At 44.6% G+C, this 23,170-nt stretch overlaps 1 protein-coding gene across 1 annotated transcript in view; it reads right to left on the bottom strand.

Moving 5' to 3' along the window:
• The window catches only part of GCSAML (germinal center associated signaling and motility like), a gene marked incomplete at its 5' end in the record, with an annotated part of 41,055 nt that extends 29,829 nt beyond the window's left edge, over window positions 1-11,226 (bottom strand). Inside the window, one exon of the mRNA XM_079773134.1 lies at window positions 11,198-11,226. Coding sequence (XP_079629260.1) covers window positions 11,198-11,226 — 29 coding nt within the window. The remainder of the gene's footprint in view (window positions 1-11,197) is intronic.
• Window positions 11,227-23,170: the final 11,944 nt, after the last annotated feature.

Raw genomic sequence — 23,170 nt, 5'->3', positions numbered from 1 at the left:
TGGGGGTGGGTGGGAAGAGATCAACCAATGAACTTGTATGCAGATATGCATAACCCATGGACACAGACATGGGTGAAGACCAGGGGCGAGGGGGTGGGGGCAGGCTAGAAGGGGTTATTGGGTGGGGGGCAGGGAGGTAGGGGACATATGTAATATTTAAAAAAAAAAGAAAAGAAACGTGACGCATGGGTTGGGTTGAGTCTGTTTCCTATCATTTTTGTTTCCTCCATCTGGTAGTTTTGAAGGAGATTGGTTTGATAGCTACAGGAGGAAGTTGGAAATTCCCAGTACCACCTTCTCTGAGTTCTGTCACTCCCCTCCCAGTCTCAGCATCTCCTTCATCTTCCAAGATTAGAGCATATTCCAAGATTCTCCAGTGATGAAGAGGTCCCCGAGAAAGGCCGGGAGTACACAACTTCATTGGCGGGGGTTGGGGGGGGGGGGGGGAATCGTTTTAGGCTTCTCTCGCCATATCTGTGATCTAAATAACTGACAAGCACCAAAATGAATCATTGGTAGTGTGTTTTACGGAATCTCTGTCTTTTTCTTTTTCCATGTTGATTGTTCCTACGAATTTCAGCTCTTCACCATCTCTTGCTTCTTACATGTTAAGTTTCTTAACTTTGTCCATTATTCCCTGTCATTCCACCTTACACAGTGAGGACAGACATTCCTCCCTGCGATATAAGCCACGTTACATCTTTCTCTAACTCATAAGTGTCCACATACTTCCTATGTGCCTTTGAAGACTCTCCATCATCAAACACCAAACTGTATTTTCAGCTTCTCCTGTTGGACTTGTCCTTGAACAATGTGCTCCAATTATCGGCAACTTCATTGTCATCCCTGAACCGCATACACTTCAAACTTATGTATTTTCACACGTTGTTCCTCCAATTTGGAAAATCCTTTCCGCCCCCTGGAAGCCTGCCTAACATGTTCATCCCAGTCCAAACAGTGGACTTCCTTCCCTCCACTCCAGCCAGAACCCCATTCATTTCTTCCTCTTGTTTCTATAGCTCATGGTTTGTGCTTCTACCCAGAACACATTCACCTCTGCCCCCCTGCAAAAGACACTGTTGGGGTGTAGTGGGAACAGCACAGACCTGACATCGGAAATTAGACCCGAGGAATCTTCCACAGTGCAGCATGTATTAAATCACCACGTCGCACACTGAGGCTTCACTGGTCACCTTTTGGTTCTCTCTCAGCTATTCAATCTCCAATTTTTAAAATGCTATTAATGACAGTGTTGCCTAAAGGGGCTTCTCAATGCTTAAAGTTAGCGTCCACTGGAGTTTCTCCTCTATGTTTAATTTTTTTTTTCTTGAGGCCAAAATTGCTGTTTCATATAGGTTTTCCGTAAATATTAACCCTAAAGAGAGGGAAACATGTTTATCAGAGCACATGTTTGAATTCAACTCTTTGAGCACAGTTGTGTCATCTGTCCTCCATCTCCCAAGAAGACATACAGGTGAGTGCCCAAAAGCCATTTGAAAAGGTGCTCAACATCACTAATCCTCAGAAATGCAAATCAAAACCACAAGGCAGCAGCTCACACCTTGTAGAATGGCTATCATAAAAAAGACAGATAATAACCAGTGTGGGCAAGGGCATGGAGAAAGTGGAAACTTTGTTCATAGGCATGCAAATGGTGCCGGCACTATGAAAAACATATGGAGCATCCTTAAGAAATTAACACTACCATATGATCCGGCAACCCCACTTTTTTTTTCCAATTTTTTTTATTAAGGTATTATATGTGTACATATCTTACCATTGCCCCCCCACCCCACTCCCATATATGCCCTCACCCCCCAGAGTTTTGCGTCCATTGGTTATGCTTATATGCATTCATACAAGTCCTTTGATTGATCTCTTATCTTCCCCACCTCTCCCTAACCTTCCTGCTGTAATTTGACAGACGGTTTGATGCTTTACTGTCTCTGTATCTATCTTTTTGTTCATCAGTTTATAATGTTCTTTATTATCCATAAATGAGTGAGATCATGTGGTATTTTTCTTTCATTGACTGGCTTATTTCACTTAACATAATGTTCTCCAATTCCATCCAGGTTGCTGCAAATGGTAAGAATTCCTTCTTTTTTATGGCAGCATAATATTCCATTGTGTAGATGTACCATAGTTTTCTGATCCAGTCATCTGCTGATGGGCACCTAGGCTGTTTCCAGATCTTAGCTATTGTAAATTGTGCTGCTATGAACATAGGGGTGCATATATCCTTTCTTATTGGTGTTCCCAGTTTCTTAGGATATATTCCTAGGAGTGGGATTACTGGGTCAAATGGGAGTTCCATTTTCAGTTTTTTTAGGAAACTCCATACTGTTCTCCACAGTGGCTGCACCAGTCTGCATTCCCACCAGCAGTGCACGAGGGTTCCTTTTTCTCCGCATCCTCGCCAACACTTGTCGTTTGTTGATTTGTTGATGATAGCCATTCTGACAGGTGTGAGATGGTACCGCATTGTTGTTTTGATTTGCATCTCTCGGATAATTAGTGACGTTGAGCATGTTTTCATGTGTCTCTTGGCCTTCCTTCTGTCTTCTTTTGAAAATATTCTATTTAGGTCCATTGCCCATTTTTTTATTGGATCATTTATCTTCCTTTTATTAAGTTGTATAAGCTGCCTGTAGATGTTGGAGATTAAACCTTTATCAGTGATACCATTTGCAAATATGCTCCCCCATGCAGTGGGCTTTCTTGTTGTTTTGTTGATGGTTTCTTTTGCTGTGAAAAAGCTTTTTATTTTGATGCCACTTCTTAATATTTTCCAAAGAGATCATTATCAGGATCTCAAAGAGAGGCTTGTGTCCTCACTGAAGCATTATGCACAAAAGCCAATTTATGGAAACCATGCATACGTTCATTGACAGTAAATAAAGGAAATGTGCTGTATATACAATAAATCATTTTTCAGCCTTAAAGAGCAAGGAAATCCTACCAGGCCAGCGTGGCTCAGTGGCTGAGCATCAACCTATGAACTAGGAGGTCACGGTTCAATTCCTAGTCAGGGCACATGCCCGGGTTACAGGCTCCATCCCCAGTGTGGGGCGTGCAGAAGGCAGCCAATCGATGAGTCTCTTTCATCATTGATGTTTCTATCTCTCCCTCTCCTTTCCTCTCTGAAATCAATGAAAATATATTTTTAAAAAGGAAGGAAATCCTGACACATGCTACAATATGGATGAACCTTGAAGTCACTATGCTAACTGAAATAAGCCAGTCACAGACAGCAGACTACTGTGTGATCTCACTTTTGTGATCTATTGAAAGTAGGCAAATCCACAGAAGCAGAGAGGAGAGTGGTGGTTGCCACGGGTTGGAGAAAGAGGAAAATGAGAAGTTGTTGCTCAATAGATACAAAATGTCCATTATGATACATGAATAAGTTCTGGAGATCTGCTTAACAACTTAGTACCTATACTTAATCCTATATAATAAAAGCCTCATATGCTAAGTGTCCAGTTGATCAGTTGGCTGTTTAACCAATCATAGCGTAATATGCTAATGATAGGCTAAGGCCGCTCAACCATCACTATGACATGCACTGACCACCAGGGGGCAGATGCTCCAACCGGTAGGTTAGCTTGCTGCTAGGGTCCGGTCAGTTTGGGACTGAGCAAGATGGGCCGGACATGCCCTGGAGCCCTCCCACAGTCCCTCCCTAGCCCCGATCGTGCACTGGTAGGGTTCCTCGGCCTCACCTAAGCCCTCTCACAATCTGGGACCCCTGGAGAGATGTCAGAGAGCCGGTTTTGGCCTGATCCCACAAGCCAGGCTGAGGGACCTCACTGGTGCACGAATTCGTGCACCAGGCCTCTAGTAGTATGATATTGTGCACTTTAAATATTATATATATATATATATATATATATATATATATATATATATATATATATATATATATATTTTTTTTTTTTTATTGGTTTCAGAGTGGAAGGGAGAGGGAGAGAGAGAAAGAAACATCATCACCGATACACGGGGCCGACTCTGCTCAGCCTCATCAGTGTCTGAGTGCTGTTGGATCCTGCACGTCCCCTATTGGGGATCAAGCCCGCAACCTGGGCATGTGCCCTTGACTAGAATTGAACCTGGGACCCTTCAGTCCGCAGGCCAGCGCTTTATCCACTGAGCCAAACCAGCCAGGGCAATATTGTGCACTTTAAAACAGGTTAAGAGGATAGATCTCATGTTAAGTATTCTTAACATAAAACAATAACAAAACCCACAAAAGAACATGAGAAAACTTTTGGAGATGAGGGATATATTTAATGGGAGTTTGCATATGTTTAAGCTCAAAATAATGTATACATTAAATATGTGCAATTTTGGCATATCAAATATACCTCAAAAACACTTAGAAAAAATTAAGACAATCAGCTGTGGATGTGGAATAGTCATGTAGTGATGTCACTTGATGTCATTAAGCTCATGTTCCCCTCACCCTCACCATCCCACAACATACCTGCTCAGATCCTCCTTGGACCTGCACCTAAGGTCTCTCTGATCCCACAGATCTTTGCGTAACCTGTTCATCCTCGGTTATCCAGGTCTGCCCTCAGAGGTCAGGTCTCCTTGACGTCACTCTCCTCTCTGCTGTATTTCATCTGTAGCACTTGTTCCTGCCCAAATTGCATGACTTGCGTAATTGCCCGCTATCCCCGGCCCCTGCTGGAGTTCACTCCATGAGGTGGGTTTCTTCTGTCTCCTTTTCAGTTGTGTCGGAAGGGCTTTGGAGGAGGTTCCTCATGAACCGAATCATTCTGGAGGAGTTCACAGAAACACAATGCACTGTGGCTCAGGAGTGGGGAACACGTCTCTGGAGCCCGGAGCTAGTTCAATAGCAGCCAGCACTGATAACCACCCGTGTTCCTGCACTGTTTCCTCCTACCGTCACAATGAAACCTGGGATGCCGGAGCGTTCTTATCCTCGCCGTAGACATGAAGACATGGCTTGGGAGAACATGGCTTGTCCAGGATTGCAAGGGAAGCACGACCAGGGCCAAATACAAGCTTCACCCGGCTTCGTGATTTCCTGGGTGAACCATGCATCAGAAACCACGATTCCCTTTCTCTGACTGTATGATCTCCAAGCAATGCTGCTAACCTGCCTTCCCTAGTTCACTAATGCACGCGGTACTCTACACAGAAATTATACAAATTTTAGTTACCGGGAGTAAAATCTCTCTCATCACCAATGAATAAACGTATCCAACGAGGAGGCCCGTTTTTATATTTACTATTGCACTTTCCCCAGCTCACACGGCAGTTAGGGAAAGTAACCAGATGGCCCTGTGAGCCCCCTGGCCCTGTGCTGGGCAGAAAGTGCACCGAGGCAATCATCAGCCGTCACCACCGATACACGGGGCTCAGCCTCATCAGTGTCTGAGTGCTGTTGGATCCGGGCACCTTGCGGTCTGTGGGCGGGGAGGACTAAGAAAAGACCAGGACTGTGGAGGCCTCACTCATAGAAGCAACTGTGAGACCTCCTGAGGCCATGTCTTCCTCTTTCTTCTCACATCTGCCTGGATTTTAAAGGAGAACTGGCCCTAGCCGGATTGGCTCAGTGGATAGAGCGTCGGCCTGCAGATGGAAGGGTCCTGGGTTCGATTCCAGTCAAGGGCAGGTACCTTGGTTGCAGGCTCCTCCCGGGCCCTGGACAAGGTGCATGCAGGAGGCAACCAATTGATGTGTTTCTCTCACATCAATATTTCTCTCTGTCTTTTCCACTCTAAAAAATAATAATAATAAATCAATGAGGAAAAAATATCCTCGGGTGAAGATTTTAAAAAAAAAAAAGAAGAAGAATCTTACTACTCTCTCTAAATGAAAGAAAAATACCACATGATCTCACTCATTTATGGATAATAAAGAACATTATAAACTGATGAACAAAAAGATAGATACAGAGACAGTAAAGCATCAAACAGACTTTCAAATTACAGGGGGAAAGTTAGGGAGAGGTGGGGGAGATAAGAAATCAAACGAAGGACTTGTATGCATGCATATAAGCATAAACAATGGACGCAAAACTCTGGGGGGTGAGGGCATGTATGGGTGTGGGGTGGGGGGGGCAATGGTAAGATATGTACACATATAATACCTCAATAAAAAATAATAATAAAATAGAACTGAAATCCAGCAAACGGGCTTCTCCAGAGAGCGAGCAGAGGACCCTAGCAGAGAGCAGCTTCGCAATAGCAGAATGAGCTGCGAGTTCTCCCACGTCCCTGAGTCTGACATGGTTGGATCCCATCAGAATCCTCCTGCTGCTTTGAGGTTTATGAAATAAGGGAGCTTCATGGCTTGTCCTCGAGACCTTTCAGCCTCTGGCAATAGATACACGCGGGAAAACTTTAAAATCAGCACAGAGAGTGAAACTACTCAGAACGAGGAGCTTCTTGGGTCCCGGTGTCCCAAAGCAAACACGTGACCCTCTGCTGCCGGGACTGAGGGTCCCACACGCTTCCTGGTAGGAGCCAGGACGCATGCATGGAAGGCCTTCTTTCTGCAGAGAGTGGGCACGGGTTCCAGGGTTTTTCAGAGTTGGAAGGCCTTGTCCTAGTGACCAAAGAATCATAATCTAGAAGCCATACAGATGTGGTCGTGACACTAGACAGAACGTGTGTAGTGTCGTCGATGTACATAAACAGTTGATGAGTGATTTCTGGCAGAGATCAAGAAGGTGGAGCATTTGGCCAGGACATTGCCCGTGAATGTTTTGACAAGTAAGGACGGCTGAAACGGACTTTGGAGCGAGAGTTCTGGCAGCCAGGCACACAGACTTGAAATCAAAAGAAGGGCCGGCCAACGCACCCCCTGGGTCCGGGTGAGGCCACGTGCCCCTGGGTCCGGATGAAGCCGTGCCCCTGGGTCCGGCCGAGACCCAACCAGAGGGAATCGAACCTGCATTACCACCATTTGTCCACCATCCAGAGCTGAGGGGTCAGTGCCGACATGTACACATAAGGAACTGGTGGACATTGATATTGGGTCTCAAAAGAACTGTTGGTCCAGAAAGAAACTCACTACAGACTGATTCATTTGCCTGTCAGCATAACTATTATTGCTCATCTCACATTCAGTTCATATAAGTATATCTCTAGTGACACATGATCTCGCTCATCTAGGGGAAATGATGAACAACATAGACTGATGAACAAGAACAGAACCAGAAACAAGGAGGCATCGATCGGACTATCGGGCCTCAGAAGGAGGATAGGGGAGGGTGGGGGGAGGGGGAAGAGATCAACCAAAGGACTTGTGTGCATGCTTATGAGCCTAACCAATGGTTAAGTTCAACAGGGGGTTGGGGCATCCGTGGGGAGGGGTGTGGGATGGGAATGGGGGGATGAGGACAAATATGTGACACCTTAATCAATAAAGAAATTAAAAAAAAAAAAAAAAAAGGGCCGGCCTGACAAGGCCACAAGGTCCACGCACCCTATTTAAGGCTGGAAGAGCAGAAGAGTGCGTGGAAGTAAACTAGCGAGGCAACATTCTTTAAATGCCTGCTGTGCCGAGATCTGGAGGCATCGGGGCTGAAAAGACATTCAAAGCAGCAATTGCCTTGGAGATGCCAGGAGGCAGTAACAATGAGAGGTGATTGCTAAGGAAGGCAGTGGAGGCAATGCCCAAAGTCAGAAGAAAACAAGAAGAAGCGAGTGATTAAACAGAATATACAGGACCTTGCATTCCAAACAAGTGGTCTGCAGTTTGCATGTTAGCTGGTGGAAAATGGGTATACTCACTGGAACACAGGAGTAATGTGATTAGAGTGTTGCATGGCCAGCTCATTGTAGTTATCTTAAAAAAACACATCCAGATGGTCAACAGATACATGAAAAGGTACTCAACATTACTAACCATCCTGGGGCCAGGCAGGAGGAACAAGAGGGAGGGGGCAATGGGTGAGGGGAGGTGGAGGACATCTGTAACACTCTCAACAATAAAAATAAATTTTAAAAAATTATCAGGGGCCCTAACTGGTTTGGCTCAATGGATAGAGCATCAGCCTGCGGACTGAAAGATCCCAGGTCCGATTCCGGTCAAGGGCATGTACCTTGGTTGTGGGCACATCCCCAGTGGGAGGTGTGCAGGGAGGTGTGCAGGAGGCAGGTTCTCTCTCATTGATGTTTCTAGCTCTCTATCCCTCTCCCTTCCTCTCTGTGAAAAATCAATAAAATATATTTTTTTAAAGTATCAGGGAAATGAAAATCAAAAACACAGTAAAATATGACCTCACACCTGTTAGGCTACCATCAAGAAGACAGGGGAAAAAAATACAAGAAATATCATATTGGCAAAGATGTAGATAAAATGGAACACTTGCACACTGTTGGCGGGAATATAAATTGGTTCAGCCACTATGGAAAACAATTTTTAAAAATTAACAAAGGCCGTGGCCTGCATGGTCAATGGTTAGAGCATCAGCCTGCACACCTGGCTGCAGGTTCAATCCCTGGCCCCGGACGGAAAAGCAGTTCTCTGGTGACAGCATTTCGGGGCAATGACATGTAAAACAGAAAAGATACTGCACCTGCCCTGAAAGACAGCCCGGGATCGGTGCTGGAAGTGCTAGGAGGGTAGTTCGATAACTTAAGAAAAGAAGTGTTTGCCCATAGGTTAAACAGCACATGGTATGTGTACTATATACAAGAAAGGTTAAAACAGGGAATCATTTGGGGGACTGGAATGAATTAATTCAATTTACATTTTTTCTAATGGGAAAAAAATGATTTGGTTTTTAAAAATCTCTTCTCGAACAGCCTTCCAGAACGAATTAAGTTTGAGAACCAAGGTTCCGTTGTTTATCAAAAAGAAAGAAAGAAGGAAGAAAGAAAAAGAAAGAAAGAAAGAAAGAAAGAAAGAAAGAAAGAAAGAAAGAAAGAAAGAAAGAAAGGAAGGAAGGAAGGAAGGAAGGAAGGAAGGAAGGAAGAAAGAAAGAAAGAAAGAAAGAAAGAAAGAAAGAAAGAAAGAAAGAAAGAAAGAAAGAAAGAAAGAAAGAAAGAAAGAAAACAGGATCTCAAAGAGATATGTGCATTCACGTGTTCATCACACATTAGTCACAGCCTAAGTATCTCTCAACAGATGAGTAGATTAAGATGTGGCACATCTCTATCTCTACCTCATCCATATCTACATAACCCGGGGGTGGGGAACTTTTTCCTGCCAATGGCCATTTGGATATTTATAACATCATTCGAGGGCCATACAAAATTACCAACTTAAAAATTAGCCTGCTCTCTTTGCTCAAACATTTAATAAACTCACCCCTAACGCCTTGGCAGGACCAGACCAAAAGTTTTCTCAGGTCTTACAGGGCCCGCTGGCTGACGTCCCGCACCCCTGACGTTCCGCACCCCTGGCATAATGGAATATTATTCAGCCACGAGAAAGAAGGGAATCCTGCCACTTGTGACAACATGAATGGACCTAGAAGAAATTATGTCAAGTGAGATAAGTCAGACACAGAGAGACAAATACAGTATGCTCTCGCTTAGATTTGAAATTTAAAGAAGGTGAACTTGTAGAAGCAGAGAGAGAATGGTGGTTAAGAGAGGTTGGGCAAGGGGGAAATGGGGAGATGTTAAAGGTACAAAGTTGCAACTTAAAGATAAGTCTGGGAGATATCAGGTACAGTGTAGTGATTGCAGACAACAGTACTGTATCATAAGCTTCAAAGTTTATAAGAGACTAGACCTTAGTTGTTTGCACCATGAAAAAATTATAATTATGTGATGTGATAGAGGTGTTTGCTAATGCCATGGTGATAACCATATTACAATATACAAATGTATCAAATTAACATACTGTATACCTTAAACTTATATAGTGTGATATATCAACTAGAGGCCCAGTGCATGAAATTCTTGCATGGGTAGGGTCCCTAGGCCTGGCTGGCAATCAGCGGGGTGATTGGGGGGCCCCCACTGGCATCCACCTTGGCCGGCCTGGCACCACCCCCTCGCTGGCCCTGCCCCCCACCGCTGCCACCACTGGTCACCTCCCTCTGTGGGGCGACCAGCTGGGCGATCGGAGGACCCCCCCACCCCCCACTGGCACCTGCCTTGGCTGACCTGGGGCCTGCAGGCTGGGGGCAGCTCCTGCATTGGGCATCTGCCCCCTGGTGGTCAGTGCAGTCATAGCGGCCCATCGTTCTGGCGGTCGGTCCGCCATTCCATCAATTTGCATATTAGGCTTTTATTATATAGGATTATATGTCAATTTTTAAAAATAGTCCTTTAAAATAACATAATATAACTAGACTCTCAAAAGGATTAGGAACAGTGGATGGGGAGTGGGGTGCTGTGAAGATGATTCTTTAAGGTTAAGAAAGATGTAAAAAGAATAATGCCTGTTATCCATATCTGTTCTACAACTTCAAAAGCATTTGTAAATGATAGAGGTAAAAGTCACCAATAAAGGGCACTACTTAAGCCTGGCCAATGTGGCTCAGTGGTTGAGCATCAATCTTTGAACCAGGAGGTCATGGTTCCATTCCCATTCAGGGCTCATGCCTGGGTTGCGGCTCCATCTCCCCTGGGGGCATGCAGGAGGCAGCCAATCAATGATTCTCTCTCATCATTGATGTTACTGTCTCTCTCTCCCTATCCCTTCCTCTATCCCTTCCTCTCTTTAAAAGGCACTACTTAAATCAAAAGCATTTGCGTGCAGTATTGTGCATCCATAATTCCAACAACCGGACTGCTTATTCTAATGCCGACTCCTTAACGCTGATGTATGGGAAGATAATCTCTATACCCAAATGAGAAAACAGAGGTGCAGGAAGGTTCAAGTGACCATAGCCTAGGCTTGCTAAATAGATTATAGGATACACAGTTAAATTTGAACTTCAGATAAACAATGATTTTTTTTATAGTATAAGTATGACCCATACAATAATGCTCCCAATAGTGCATGGGGCATGCTTATACAAAAATATATTTATTTATTGGAAATTCAAATCTGCTTTGGCACCTTGTATTTATTTTCTAAATCTGGCAACCGACCGTGGTTCCGAGTAAGGCCAGAGAAGGAGCTGCGGGCGGGGGTCGCTGTGTGCTCTGAGGATGCTGTCTTCAGGCCCAGCCTTCTTAAGCACAGATGTCCCCCTGCCCAGTGTGAGAGCCGCCTCCTCCTCCCTGTGCTCTTCCTCCCAAGGGCCAGGACTCACCTGAGTTCTCTCCGGAGACAATTCCCCATCCTCTCAGAGTGACTCGGTTTCTCAGCTCCTGAGTTTCACTCCACTTTGGTTAGTCTTGACCAAAGCAACAAGGGGTGCAACACGGGGCAGGATGTGACATCTGACCACTTGTGCTCCCACCCACCACCGCTGCCAGGGGACGGGCGTGTTAGAGAAGGAAGGAACCGTTCTGAAGGGGAGGGGAGAAGAAAGGCATGCTTTTTTCATTGTGTCAGTGTGTGTGTGTGTGTGTGTGTGTGTGTGTGTGTGAGTGTGTGTGTGAGTGTGTGTGTGAGAGTGTGTGTGAGTGTATGTGTGCGTGAGTGTGTGTGAGTGTGTGTGTGTGCGTGAGTGAGTGTGTGTGAGTGTCTGTGTGTGTGAGTGTGTGTCTGTGTGTGTGAGTGTGTGTCTGTGTGTGTGTGCGTGAGTGTGTGTGTGTTTGTGATTGTGTGTGAGTGTATGTGTGCGTGAGTGTGTGTGAGTGTGTGTGTGAGTGAGTGTGTGTGGGTGTCTGTGTGTGTGTGAGTGTGTGTGTGAGTGTGTGAGTGTGTGTGTGAGTGTGTGTGTGTGCATGAGTGTGTGTGTGTGAGTGTGAGTGTGTTTGTGATTGTGTGTGTGTGTGTGTGTGTGTGTGTGTGTGTGTGTGTGTGTGAAAACATCAGACTGCAGCATGGGAGAATAAGTCTAACATGCTAGAATCACTTGCTTTCAAGGCCATTCCAGGATCGCAGGATCATATCTCATAGGGACTTCCCTATTCCTAAGAAATCTGATGTCAAGACTCCCAATATTTTATTCTCTTCCAAACACTCAAGAAGAAAGCCTTTTATAAGAAAAAGAAAAACAAAAAGAGCTGAAACCGGTTTGGCTCAGTGGGTAGAGTGTTGGCCTGCAGACTGAAAGGTCCCAGGTTCAATTCCGGTCAAGGGCATGTACCTTGGTTGCGGGCACATCCCCAGTGGGGGTTGTGCAGGAGGCAGCTGATCAATGTTTCTAACTCTCTCTTCTCTCCCTCTCCCTTCCTCTCTGTAAAAAATCAATAAAATATATTTTTTTTTAAAAAGAAAAACAAAAAGAGAATCTGTGTTCCTCCAGCCATAAAAACCCAATCATATGTAATACCTTTCCTCAGAGGTCTGACACTTCAAGAGACAAGGCTACAAAGGAAGAGATGAGTGTGGCAATGGAAGGGTCTTGATGTGGTTCAAGGTAGGCCACAGAACAATTGTTCTTCCTGTTTTTCCAAAGTTCAAGTCACAAGGGGAAGAACAGGGCCTGACAGACTCATCTGCCCATCTAGTCCCCACTTCCTCCCCTGCCCCGCCCAGCAGAGCCACGGAGCACAAGCTGGCTGTCGAGATAAGGCAGGCGACTCGCTGGCTGCTGACTCTGAGCCGTTGCCGGTGGGGGAGTGAAATATCTCACTCACTATGGCTTCCACCCAGTGGCGTGCAGAACAGGTGCCTGGTTGTCTTCAGTTTGCATCCAACACAAAATTGACTTGCTGAACTCAGGAACGATATGTTCGTCTACTCCAATATTTTTTAATCCTCACCTGAGCGCATGGTTTTCTTGATTTTAGAGAGAAAGGAAGGGAGAGAAAGAGAAACATGTATGGGAGAGAGAAATCTCGATCAGTTGCCTCCTGTATCATCCCGGCCGGGGAACAAACCCACAGCGTTCTGGTGTGGGGCCGTGGTCGGCAAACTGCGGCTCGCGAGCCACATGCGGCTCTTTGGCCCCTTGAGTGTGGCTCTCCCACGAAATACCACGGCCTGGGCAAGTCTATTTTGAAGAAGTTTAAGTTTAAAAAATTTGTCTCCCAAAAGAAATTTCAATCGTTGTACTGTTGATATTTGGCTCTGTTGACTAATGAGTTTGCCAACCACTGGTATAGGGGACAATGCTCAAACCAACTGAACCACACAGCCAGAGCAGTGCCAATTTTTAAAAACTATTTATCAAGTAAGGATTCCAAGGTTGGTGAAATTTAAGTTACTGCTACCCATCGTCAGAGCACAGAGGCCTCAAGTACTTAAATTTTATGTTTTAATCATAAGCTTGAGAAAAAGTATGTTTGAAGCAGGAGTTTCACACACACTATTCCTGGTTTTTGGTTCACCTGATTCACTCTTCAGAACCTTTGTCCCAAAGCCCTGCTGCCCAGACTCTCACATCCACACTGATGATTTGAGGGTCCTGTTAAGTAACTAGGTCAACCTTCCGCCTTTCCAACCAGCTCGCACTGATGCCTCTCCCCTGGCCCTTCGATGAGCAAGGAGCTGGACCAGGGACTCTCTAAGCATGGCCCCAGGCCAACAGCAGGAGGCATCTGACAACTGGTTAGAAATGTGCATTCTCAGCCCTCAGCTCACACCTCCTGAATCAGAAACTCTGTGGGTTTGTTCTCCCTGTTGTCTGATAACATTTGAGAACCACGGCAATAAACCATTTATTAATCACAAATAAACTCATCACTCCCCAAATGCTCAGGTAAGCGGGTCCCTATTGGGTCCCAGTCACTAAATACTAGAGACGTGGTAACACCAAAGGTGCCCAGTTCCTCCAGCCTCGTCCCCTCCCCCGCTGCCCATACTGGCGTGAACCAATCTGGAAAAGAAGACTTCACTTTCACGAGTGAGGGCTCAGCAGTCAGCTTCCTGGACCGCACCCACTTCATCTGTGGAATGGGTCCGATAAAAGCAAAAGTGAGATTTTGGTGAACTGGAATGCTTTGCAGTGACAGTGCTGTGGCTGCTGATTGGACACAGCAGGGTTGCACCCTGTACCACTTCAGCTGGAGTCCCGGTGCTGTGTGGAAGAGACGCTCGTCCTTCCAAAGGCGACGCCCTGACGCGCCCACCTGATGCAGGTCATTTCTCTCCTCTACAGGGGTGCTCGCTGTTGATGTTCTCTGCTCGCTTGCTCATACATCTGTTCTTTCTACTTGGTCTCCTGCCTACCAACAAGTTTAGGTTTTACTCATCTGAACTTCTCCTAAAACGGACATACAATGCTTTCTATTTACTCTGATAGAGTATCATCATCTCACGTTGTGCTTTCAAAGTCAAATGTGTGGTTTAATCATATGTGGTTTTCTTATTGTTAAATTATTATGTGTTTGGTACTGAAAATCTAAAAGAGTGCAAATAAGATAACATAAAAACATTGAACTAACCCAGAATCCTACTACCCAGAAACAATTCTTATGTGTATTTTGATGTATATTTATAATCTTCTCTGGGAACACACACATGTACCCATTGGTTTAAAGAATTCAAAAAGGAGAGTACCCTGTGAACATGTCTTTCTACACCATTAAATGGGTTTTCAAAGATAATTTTCTTTTTCTTTTTTCAGCTTTTCTGAAGTATAATTCCTATACAAAAACTGAATGTAATTAATGTACACCATTTGATAAGTTTGAGCATATGTGTACATTCTTGATACTGTTATATTGTAAATCAGCGAGCTAAACAGAAGACGCCTTAATCAATAAGCCAAATTAATTTTGAGCCTTTATTACGCTAGAGGTCTCAGAGGAGTTGTCTCTCAAAGTCTGAGCAAAATAATATGGAGAAAATTTTCCCTTTATACCTTCCTAGCTTCTTTGTCTCCCAAATATGGAATGGGGCTTCCGGACCTTTCTCAGGCTTTGCAAAACAAAACAAAATAAAAACAACAACAACTATGTGCTGGGATGGGGCCGTGAGACTATATCTCAAGGCCTGGCCCGGTGCCAGTATTGATAACTCCGTCTGGGGGTTGTATGGCTTATGGCCTTTCCAAAATAGGAGCAGTGCTTAAGTAAACAGGTCTTGCAGGACCAGATAAATGAGCTCATTTTCCCTATTATTCGAGCAAGCGTGTTTATAGAAGCCAAGAATAGCAAAGTTATTTCACAGAACAAAGGACTATTTTAGTAGAAAATTTCAAACAGTAGTTTTTACAACATAGAGGTTACTGGAACAAGATGGACTATGCTTCGATACCATCACCACAGTTAAGGTAATAATCTTATCCATCACCTTCAACAGTTTTTTTGTGTCTTTTTGTGGTGTGTGTGTGTAGAACACTTAATATGAGATTTACCCTCTAACAAATTTTTAAGTGAACAATATGGCAAATCAAATGGGGTTATTTTCCAAAACTTTTAAGGCATTCCTGTGATTTAATAACAAAAGCAAAAATAACAAAACAAATAACCCAATTTAAAAATGGGCAAAATACTTGAAGAGACGTTTCTCCAAAGAATACTTACAAATGGGCAACAGGTTCACGGGATGGTGCTCACCATCACTAATTTTCAGGGGACTGCAAACTAAAACCACATGAGATATCACCTCTGTTAAACTAAAAACCTTCACCTTGCATGACTGAAGTCTTTCTTAAATAAGGTTTTATTGAGCCCAAGACCCACTGGGGGCATAGAGTCTAAACCCCTACCAGCATGTCTAGGTATAAAAGACAACTTGTTCCTCATCCCAGAGTTTTGTAAGCATTTTTAGGTGAAGTAGAGGGAGGGGGAAGGGGGAGGTAGTCTGAACGAATTTACAGTAGCTACAGGCAAAGGGGTGGGGGCAGACGAAGGGGGACCAGTTCTGGGCCAGCAGAAGCCACATAAGAAATGTCCTCTCCTGTGGATTAGCTGGGAGTCCTGAAAGCCTTCATGTGAACAAGGAGGGACTCCTGGGCACAGATGATGCCTGGCTAAAATAATCCATTACTAATGGATGTAAAGTATTTCACTGTATAATTATATAATTACTAGAGGCCTGGTGCACAGATTTGTGCACCAAAGGGGTCTCGGCCTGGCCTCTACCCTCTCACAATCCAGAACCCCTGGTGTCGGCCTGATCCCTGCAGGCCGGCAGAGGGAGCCCATTGGTGCATGAATCCATGCACTGGGCCTTTAGTATGCATATATGATCTTTGGTTAATCTCTTCCCGCCCTCCCCCTGCCCCCTTCCCTCTGAGATTCATCAGTCTGTTCCATGTTTCCATGTCTGTGCGTTGAGTGTCTGCCCCCTGATGGTCAGTGCCTGTCACAGCTACCGGTTGAATGGTCGAACGGTCAGACACTTAGCATATTAGGCTTTTATATATATAGATTTTCAACATCTTTTTTGGTTACTTCCAGTTTTTCTATTAAAACAAATCTGCAATTAACATTCTTATAAATAAGTCTTGACATGGTATTGCCAATAATGTTTAAGATTTCTAATACTAGCTGCAAATATTCCACCATGAAAATATAGACATTTGAAACATGTCGTCATGCCCAAAGTGTGGGAAATTTTATCTCAGTTGCTTCCATGGGGCTTGGAGCTAGACTGAGCATGTGAGATGTAACACGGTTTCTGTTAATAGTTAGTTCCTGCTCATTTGCAGATAATATTGGAACCAAAACCAGTTATTTACCCAAGTACAGGGTAGGGAAGCTGATCCTCAAGTCTGACTCAAATATTTTATTGGAAAAAACTGGTGAATAAGATATTAAGCATTGAAAAGTTAACATTCCAACAAATCAGGTATTTGGTTTCAAATATTTCCAATGTCATTTCTTTTTCTTTTTTTAAATATATTTTTATTGATTTTAGAGAGGAAGGGAGAGGGAGAGAGAGATGGAAACATCAATGAGATGGAAACATCAATGAGAGATGGAAACATCAATGAGAGAGAATTTCTAATCATTGGCTGCCTCCTGCACGTCCCCTACTGGGGATCGAGCTAGCAACCCAGGCATGTGCCCTTGACCAGAATCGAACCTGGGACCTTTCAGTCCATAGGCTGATGCTCTATCCACTGTGCCAAACCGGCTAGGACTCCCATGTCATTTCTTGAGTAAATTTAAATTTGATATATGTATGGTATGAAAAAAAGAAATTATTTCAAAATTGGTAGAAGGTAAAGCAATGATTACATAGGAACACAAAATGTGCCACAAAATGTGCCTGTGTGCCAAAACCGGTTTGGCTCAGTGGATAGAGCGTTGGTCTGCGGACTGAAAGGTCCCAGGTTCGATTCCGGTCAAGGGCATGTACATTGGTTGCAGGCACATCCCCGGTAGGGGCTGTACAGGAGGCAGCTGGTCGATGTTTCTCTCTTGTCGATGTTTCTAACTCTCTATCCCTCTCCCTTCCTCTCTGTAAAAAAAATCAATAAAATATATTTTTTTAAAAATGTGCCTGTGTGACGTAACAAAGACATTTGAAGATAGGAAAATGCAAGTGGAGGTTTTCTCTGAACCCCATTATCTGCTTAAAAACAGATCCTTTAAAAAAACCTCGATTGTCCTAAATACTACCCCCCCGCCCCAGGAGTTTCATCCGCAGCGAAGATTGACTCCTCACGGGTGAGAAGTTTGCACCACACCTAAAGGGACATCACCAGCTCCCATCTCTCCCTCCCGTTCTCCTACAGGCCCACTTCTCTTTCCCAGGAAGCATGTGCTCCACTCATAGTGGCTTTGTCCCCTCCTTTTCTCCTATCAAGACGGTATATAAACTCTCTCATCTCACTGCTCCTTTGGACGTTCATTTCTTTCTGTGATGCCCCTGTGCATGTAAAATTAACAGTTAATAAATCCATATGCCTTTTCCCCTATTAATCTGTCTCTTGTCAGTTTAGTTCACAGGCCTGCAGTCACTAAAATACTTAAGAAGGTAGGTGTTTTTTTTCTCCCACAATTGTTTGGTTGGTGATGTTAATGTAAAAACATTCAAACCTGTAAAGAATTTTTGTGAGTTTATTTGAGCCAAACTGGTGACAATTGCCGGGAAGCAGAACCTCAGCGGATTGAGGAAATGCTCCAGAGAATGAGGGGTTCTCGTCTGTTTTTATACATTGCAATCAAAGGAGGGAACGTAGGTGGGTCACATGAAATCCATTGGTGATAGACTAGAGAGGCTGGAGAAAGCAATGTGGGAAAACCCCTGTGATTGGATAAAAAGTAAAATGATAGACACATACTTAGGTGGGTGCAGGACAATCAACAGTCAACAATTAACATGATAACAATAACAACGAAGGAATTTGTGGTCTCTGTCCTGGTGCCCAGGCACATTAGGTTGTGCCCCAGGGGCTCCAGAAAAAGGGAAGTTACAAGTTACCCCGACATTTCAAGAATACGTTATCATAGATGCAAAAAGACAGATAGGCTCAGTTTAGGTAAAGGTTGACCTTGTCAGGGACGATACCAGATGTAACTACCCACCATAACTGCTTTTAGTTAAAGTTTCATTTCAGACCATCCTGTGTGGTTACTTTAGGTCTCTGAGTTTGCAAGACCGCCATGCAGGCCTCCCCTGAGCTTGTCGGGTTAGCATGTGGCGCCTTTCATCCACAGTGATGATGATGATGATGATGATGATGATGATGATGATGATATTGATAGTCAGGAATTTTATGATTAGCCTAACAGATTCTCATCTGGTATCTGAGCCACTGTGCTCAGGGGGAGAACATCCCCGCCCAGGACGCAGATAAAGAATCACGGGTCAACAGATGAAGGGATGCCAGGAAACTCGCTGGACTGCAGCTTTTATCTGATTAACCTTTCCCCTGAATTCCAAACCCCTTACCTACGCTTTTCTTCTCCTTATAAAAAGGATTGACTTTGAGCCCTAACCGGTTTGGCTCAGTGGATAGAGCATCAGCCTGCAGACCGAAGGGTCCTGGGCTCCTCCCTGGCCCCCTCCCTGGCCCAAGCCCTGGTCAGGGCACGTGCAGGAGGCAACCATCGATGGGTTTCTCTCATATTAATTTTTCTCTGTCTTTCCCACTCTCTTCTTCTCTCTCTAAAAATCAATGGGAAAATATCCTCCGATGAAGATAAAAAAATTTAAAAAAAGGTTGATTGAGGTGAGATGTAGGACGGTCTTTAGGGTGCCCACTGTCTTCTCAGATCACCAGCCATCTCAGTAAATCACCCATAAAGATTCAGTCTTTGTCTCTACTTATTGGTTCTGGTAGGGACAGGCAGCAAGAATGCTGATGTTTGGAATTCACAATATCTACATATATCAAAGCATCACTGCACACCTTAAATATATACAGTGTTTACTTGTCATTCATTCCTCAATAAAGCTGGGGGCGGGGGAAGAATAAAAAATGTTAAGTCAGTGTTCCTCACATTGACCATAGAATCATGGTGTTATAGAGTGAATTGTGCCCTCTAAAATTCATGTTGCATTTCTAATGCCCAGTACCTTATAATGTGACTGTATTGGAAATAGGGCTTTTAAAGAGGCGATTAAATTCAAATAAGGCCAGTAGGGTGGGCCCTAATCCAATCTGACTGGTGTCCTTATAAAGAGAAGATTTGGACACAGAGAGAGACACCAGGGACAGACATAGAGGAGAGGGAATGTGAGGACACAGAGAGAAGGCAGTGAGTGGCCTGCAAGCCCAGGAGAATCGTCTCAAGAGAAACCTTTTGGTGCACGGAACCACCCTCCAACCAACTGAACCAACCAACTGAGCCACCTGGCCAGGGCTAAACACTCCTTAAAGGACATGAAAGGTCGTCTGAAGAAACACTCCAAGGGCTCTCGAATTAACCTACCACGTTCAGGCAACTCCATTATAATTCCAACTGGATTGATTACAGAACTTGATAGACTTACTCTGAAATATTCTGATTCTAGTAATAGCAAACCAGTGTATTCAAACAAAGCTTCCTCCTGGGAAAAAATTAAATGCAGTTTTCAATGTCCCTTAATCGTTGTAAAAACAATTAAGACAGTCTGGTTCCAAGTAAGATGGAGTCAGCACAGTCCACTCCTTCTCTTTCACTGAACGCAGTTGAAACCCTGGGCCTGGACCCACAGTTTGGCTTTCTGGGGGGCTCTGAAAAATAAGTAGTATCAAACAGATGGGAGACGAAACCAGATCTCACGGTACACATGATCGGGCAGTGGCTTCTGGGGGCGTTGCCTCCCTTACCTCCTGGTCTGAATTCAAAGGCAGCACAGATCCTGGAACTGCACACCGAGTGCCAACAAAAACTGCTCCAGGACAAGCCCTCCTTTTCTTGTCTGAGAAGCAGAAAGAACCCCTAAAGGACAGAGACAGTGGCAAATGCCCCTGCGCTGGCTGGCTGGTCTTTCTCCCCAGGCTGGAAGCTGCAGCCCTCAGCTCTTCTATTTCTCTCTCTCCTTCGCCACAGAAGGTGTGCAGAGCCGGGAAGCTGCAGCGCTGGCTTTCTCGGGGTTCCTGGGAGCAGGGAGTGTGGAGAAGATTGTGAGGAGGGGGCCGCGAGGACGGGGCCGCTTAGAAAGGCATCCCCGTGTGTATGAACTCCTGGGCTCGCGCTCACCCTGCACAGGCATGGGCCTGACCCCAAGCAGGACACCAAAGGCTTTGAGAACTGAATGGCATGTTATCCAAGAACTCAGATCAGCTGTGAAAACTGAACCACTGCTGGAACCAGAACCCACAGAGGGCAGGTTGGAACTTGGAACTTAAACCTCACCCCAATTAACCGCCTGCTAAGAAAAAAATTTCCACAAGATTTAAACAACACCCAGAGTCTCGTGATATACTATATTTCAAAGGCCCAGGATAAGATCCAAACTTGTTTGACATGCAAAGAACCAGGAAATTGTGATCTATTTGCAAAAGAAGAGACAGTTAACACACCAACTTCAGGATGACCCAGATGTTGGAATTATTATGTTTTAAAGCAGTTACTATAACCATGCTCCAAGAAGTAAGGTCAAACATTCTTGAAACTAACAGAAGATAGAATATCTGAGCAGATAAAAAGAAGCTTTTAAAAAGTAAACCAAGTGAAAATATTATAACTGAAAAGTATGGTCACTGAAATGAAATGTATTGGATGAGCTCATGAACAGACTATAGATGAATGTAGAAAGAGTCAGTGAACTTAATAGCTAGACCAATCGATGTTATCCAATCTGAAGAGCAGGCACTTTAAAAGTTGATAAAAAATGAACAGCCTCAGGGACCTGTCAAATAATAGCTAAAGATCTAACATCCATGTCTTGGGAAATGCAGAAGAGGAGAAAGGGTGTACCACTAAAAGAGTATTTAAATAAATAATGGGTGAAAACTTCCCAAATTTGGTGTAAGACATAAATCTACTGATCCTCAGTGAACCCCAAGCAGAATAAACACAAAGAAATCCATGCCCAGAAATGTGATCATCAAATTGCTGAAAATGAAAGACAATGAAAAAGTTTTAAAGCAGCCACAAAAAAAAAAAAAAAAAAAAAAAAAAAGACTCATTGCATAAAGGGAAACAATGATCCAAATGACTGGAATTTCTCCCAGCAGGATTGTTTGCAAAAACTGGCAACAGCCAAGTGTCCATCAACAGGGTAAATGGATAAACAAATTTCGGTGTAGCCAAACAACAGAAACTACTCAGCAATAATAAGGAACTAGAGCCCTGGCCGGTGTGCACAATGGTTAGAGCATCAGCCCACGCACCAAATGGTCTCGGGTTCAATTCCCAATCAAGGGCACCTAGTTTCTTTCTTTTTTTTTTTTTAATGTATTTTTTATTGATTTTTTTACAGAGAGGAAGGGAAAGGGATAGAGAATTAGAAACATCGATGAGAGAGAAACATCAACCAGCTGCCTCCTACACACCTCCCACTGGGGATGTGCCCGCAACCAAGGCACATGCCCTTGACTGGAATTGAACCTGGGACCCTTCAGTCCGAAGGCCGACGCTCTATCCACTGAGCCAAACCGGCCAGGGCAAGGGCACCTAGTTTCTGCATGTGGGAGGCAACCAATCAATGTGTCTCTCTCACATCAATGTTCTCTCTCTCTCCCTCTCCCTTCCTCTCCCTCTAAAAATGAATACAAACATATTTTTAAAAAGGAATAAATTCATATGTGACTCCCACAGACTTACAATGCAGACATCATTCTTGTGCAAAAGAGCAAATTGAGGGCCAGACGGATGCAGCAGTCCATCCAAGGCGACCCAGAGGCAGTGGGAGACCAAGGAGGAAGCCCAGACCCTGTGCCTCTCCAGGTAAAGAGGCCTTTTCAGAAAGGCCTCGGTGGTTCATCTCATGCCCCTGCTCCAGGGCCTTCACAGGTAACCGGAGTGAGCATTTACCAGGAGCATTCCTTCACTAACCCTAGCCCTAACCCTAATCCTAACCCTAACCCTAACCCTAACCCTAGCCCTAACCCTAACCCTAACCCTAACCCTAACCCTAACCCTAGCCCTAACCCTAACCCTAACCCAGTGGTCGGCAAACCGCGGCTCATGAGCCACATGCGGCTCTTTGGCCCCTTGAGTGTGGCTCTTCCACAAAATACCACGGCCTGGGTGAGTCTATTTTGAAGAAGTGGCATTAGAAGAAGTTTAAATTTAAAAAATTTGGCTCTCAAAAGAAATTTCAATCATTGTACTGTTGATATTTGGCTCTGTTGGCTAATGAGTTTGCCGACCACTGCCCTAACCCTAACCCTAACCCTAACCCTAACCCTAACCCTAACCCTAGCCCTAACCCTAACTCTAACCCTATTACTCATGTGTCAGGAGGCGCTCGGCCAGACTCCTCTCAGCTCTGGGTCCACACATCTCACCCCTTCCTGGACCACTCTACCTGGATGTCCCCCCACATGTCCTCTCCTTGCTCCCCACCACACATCCACTCACCAGGTCAGAAAGCCGAGCATGGCCTACATTTCTCCTCCTCACCTTCCTGTCTCACAACAAATCCTCTGACTCTCCTCCAACAGCTCTGGCATCAGACTGTTCTGTCTCAGTGTAGGCCTCCCACCTGGATGACCATGAATGGTTTCCCAACTGGTCCACTTCTCTTTGATCTCATATGCCCTTGAACCATGCCACCTGCCACCATATTTTAACTTCTAGAGCACTTTCTGAACATGTCTCTTCCCTGCTTACAAGCATCCTTGTCCCTGCTGCTCACAGGATAAAGTCCAGACTCTTTCACGTCTCAGTTAGCATCC

This window comes from Cnephaeus nilssonii (assembly GCF_951640355.1).
Source record: "Cnephaeus nilssonii genome assembly, chromosome: 5".
NCBI lineage: Eukaryota > Metazoa > Chordata > Mammalia > Chiroptera > Vespertilionidae > Cnephaeus > Cnephaeus nilssonii.
This window is presented reverse-complemented; position numbering and strand designations above follow the sequence as displayed.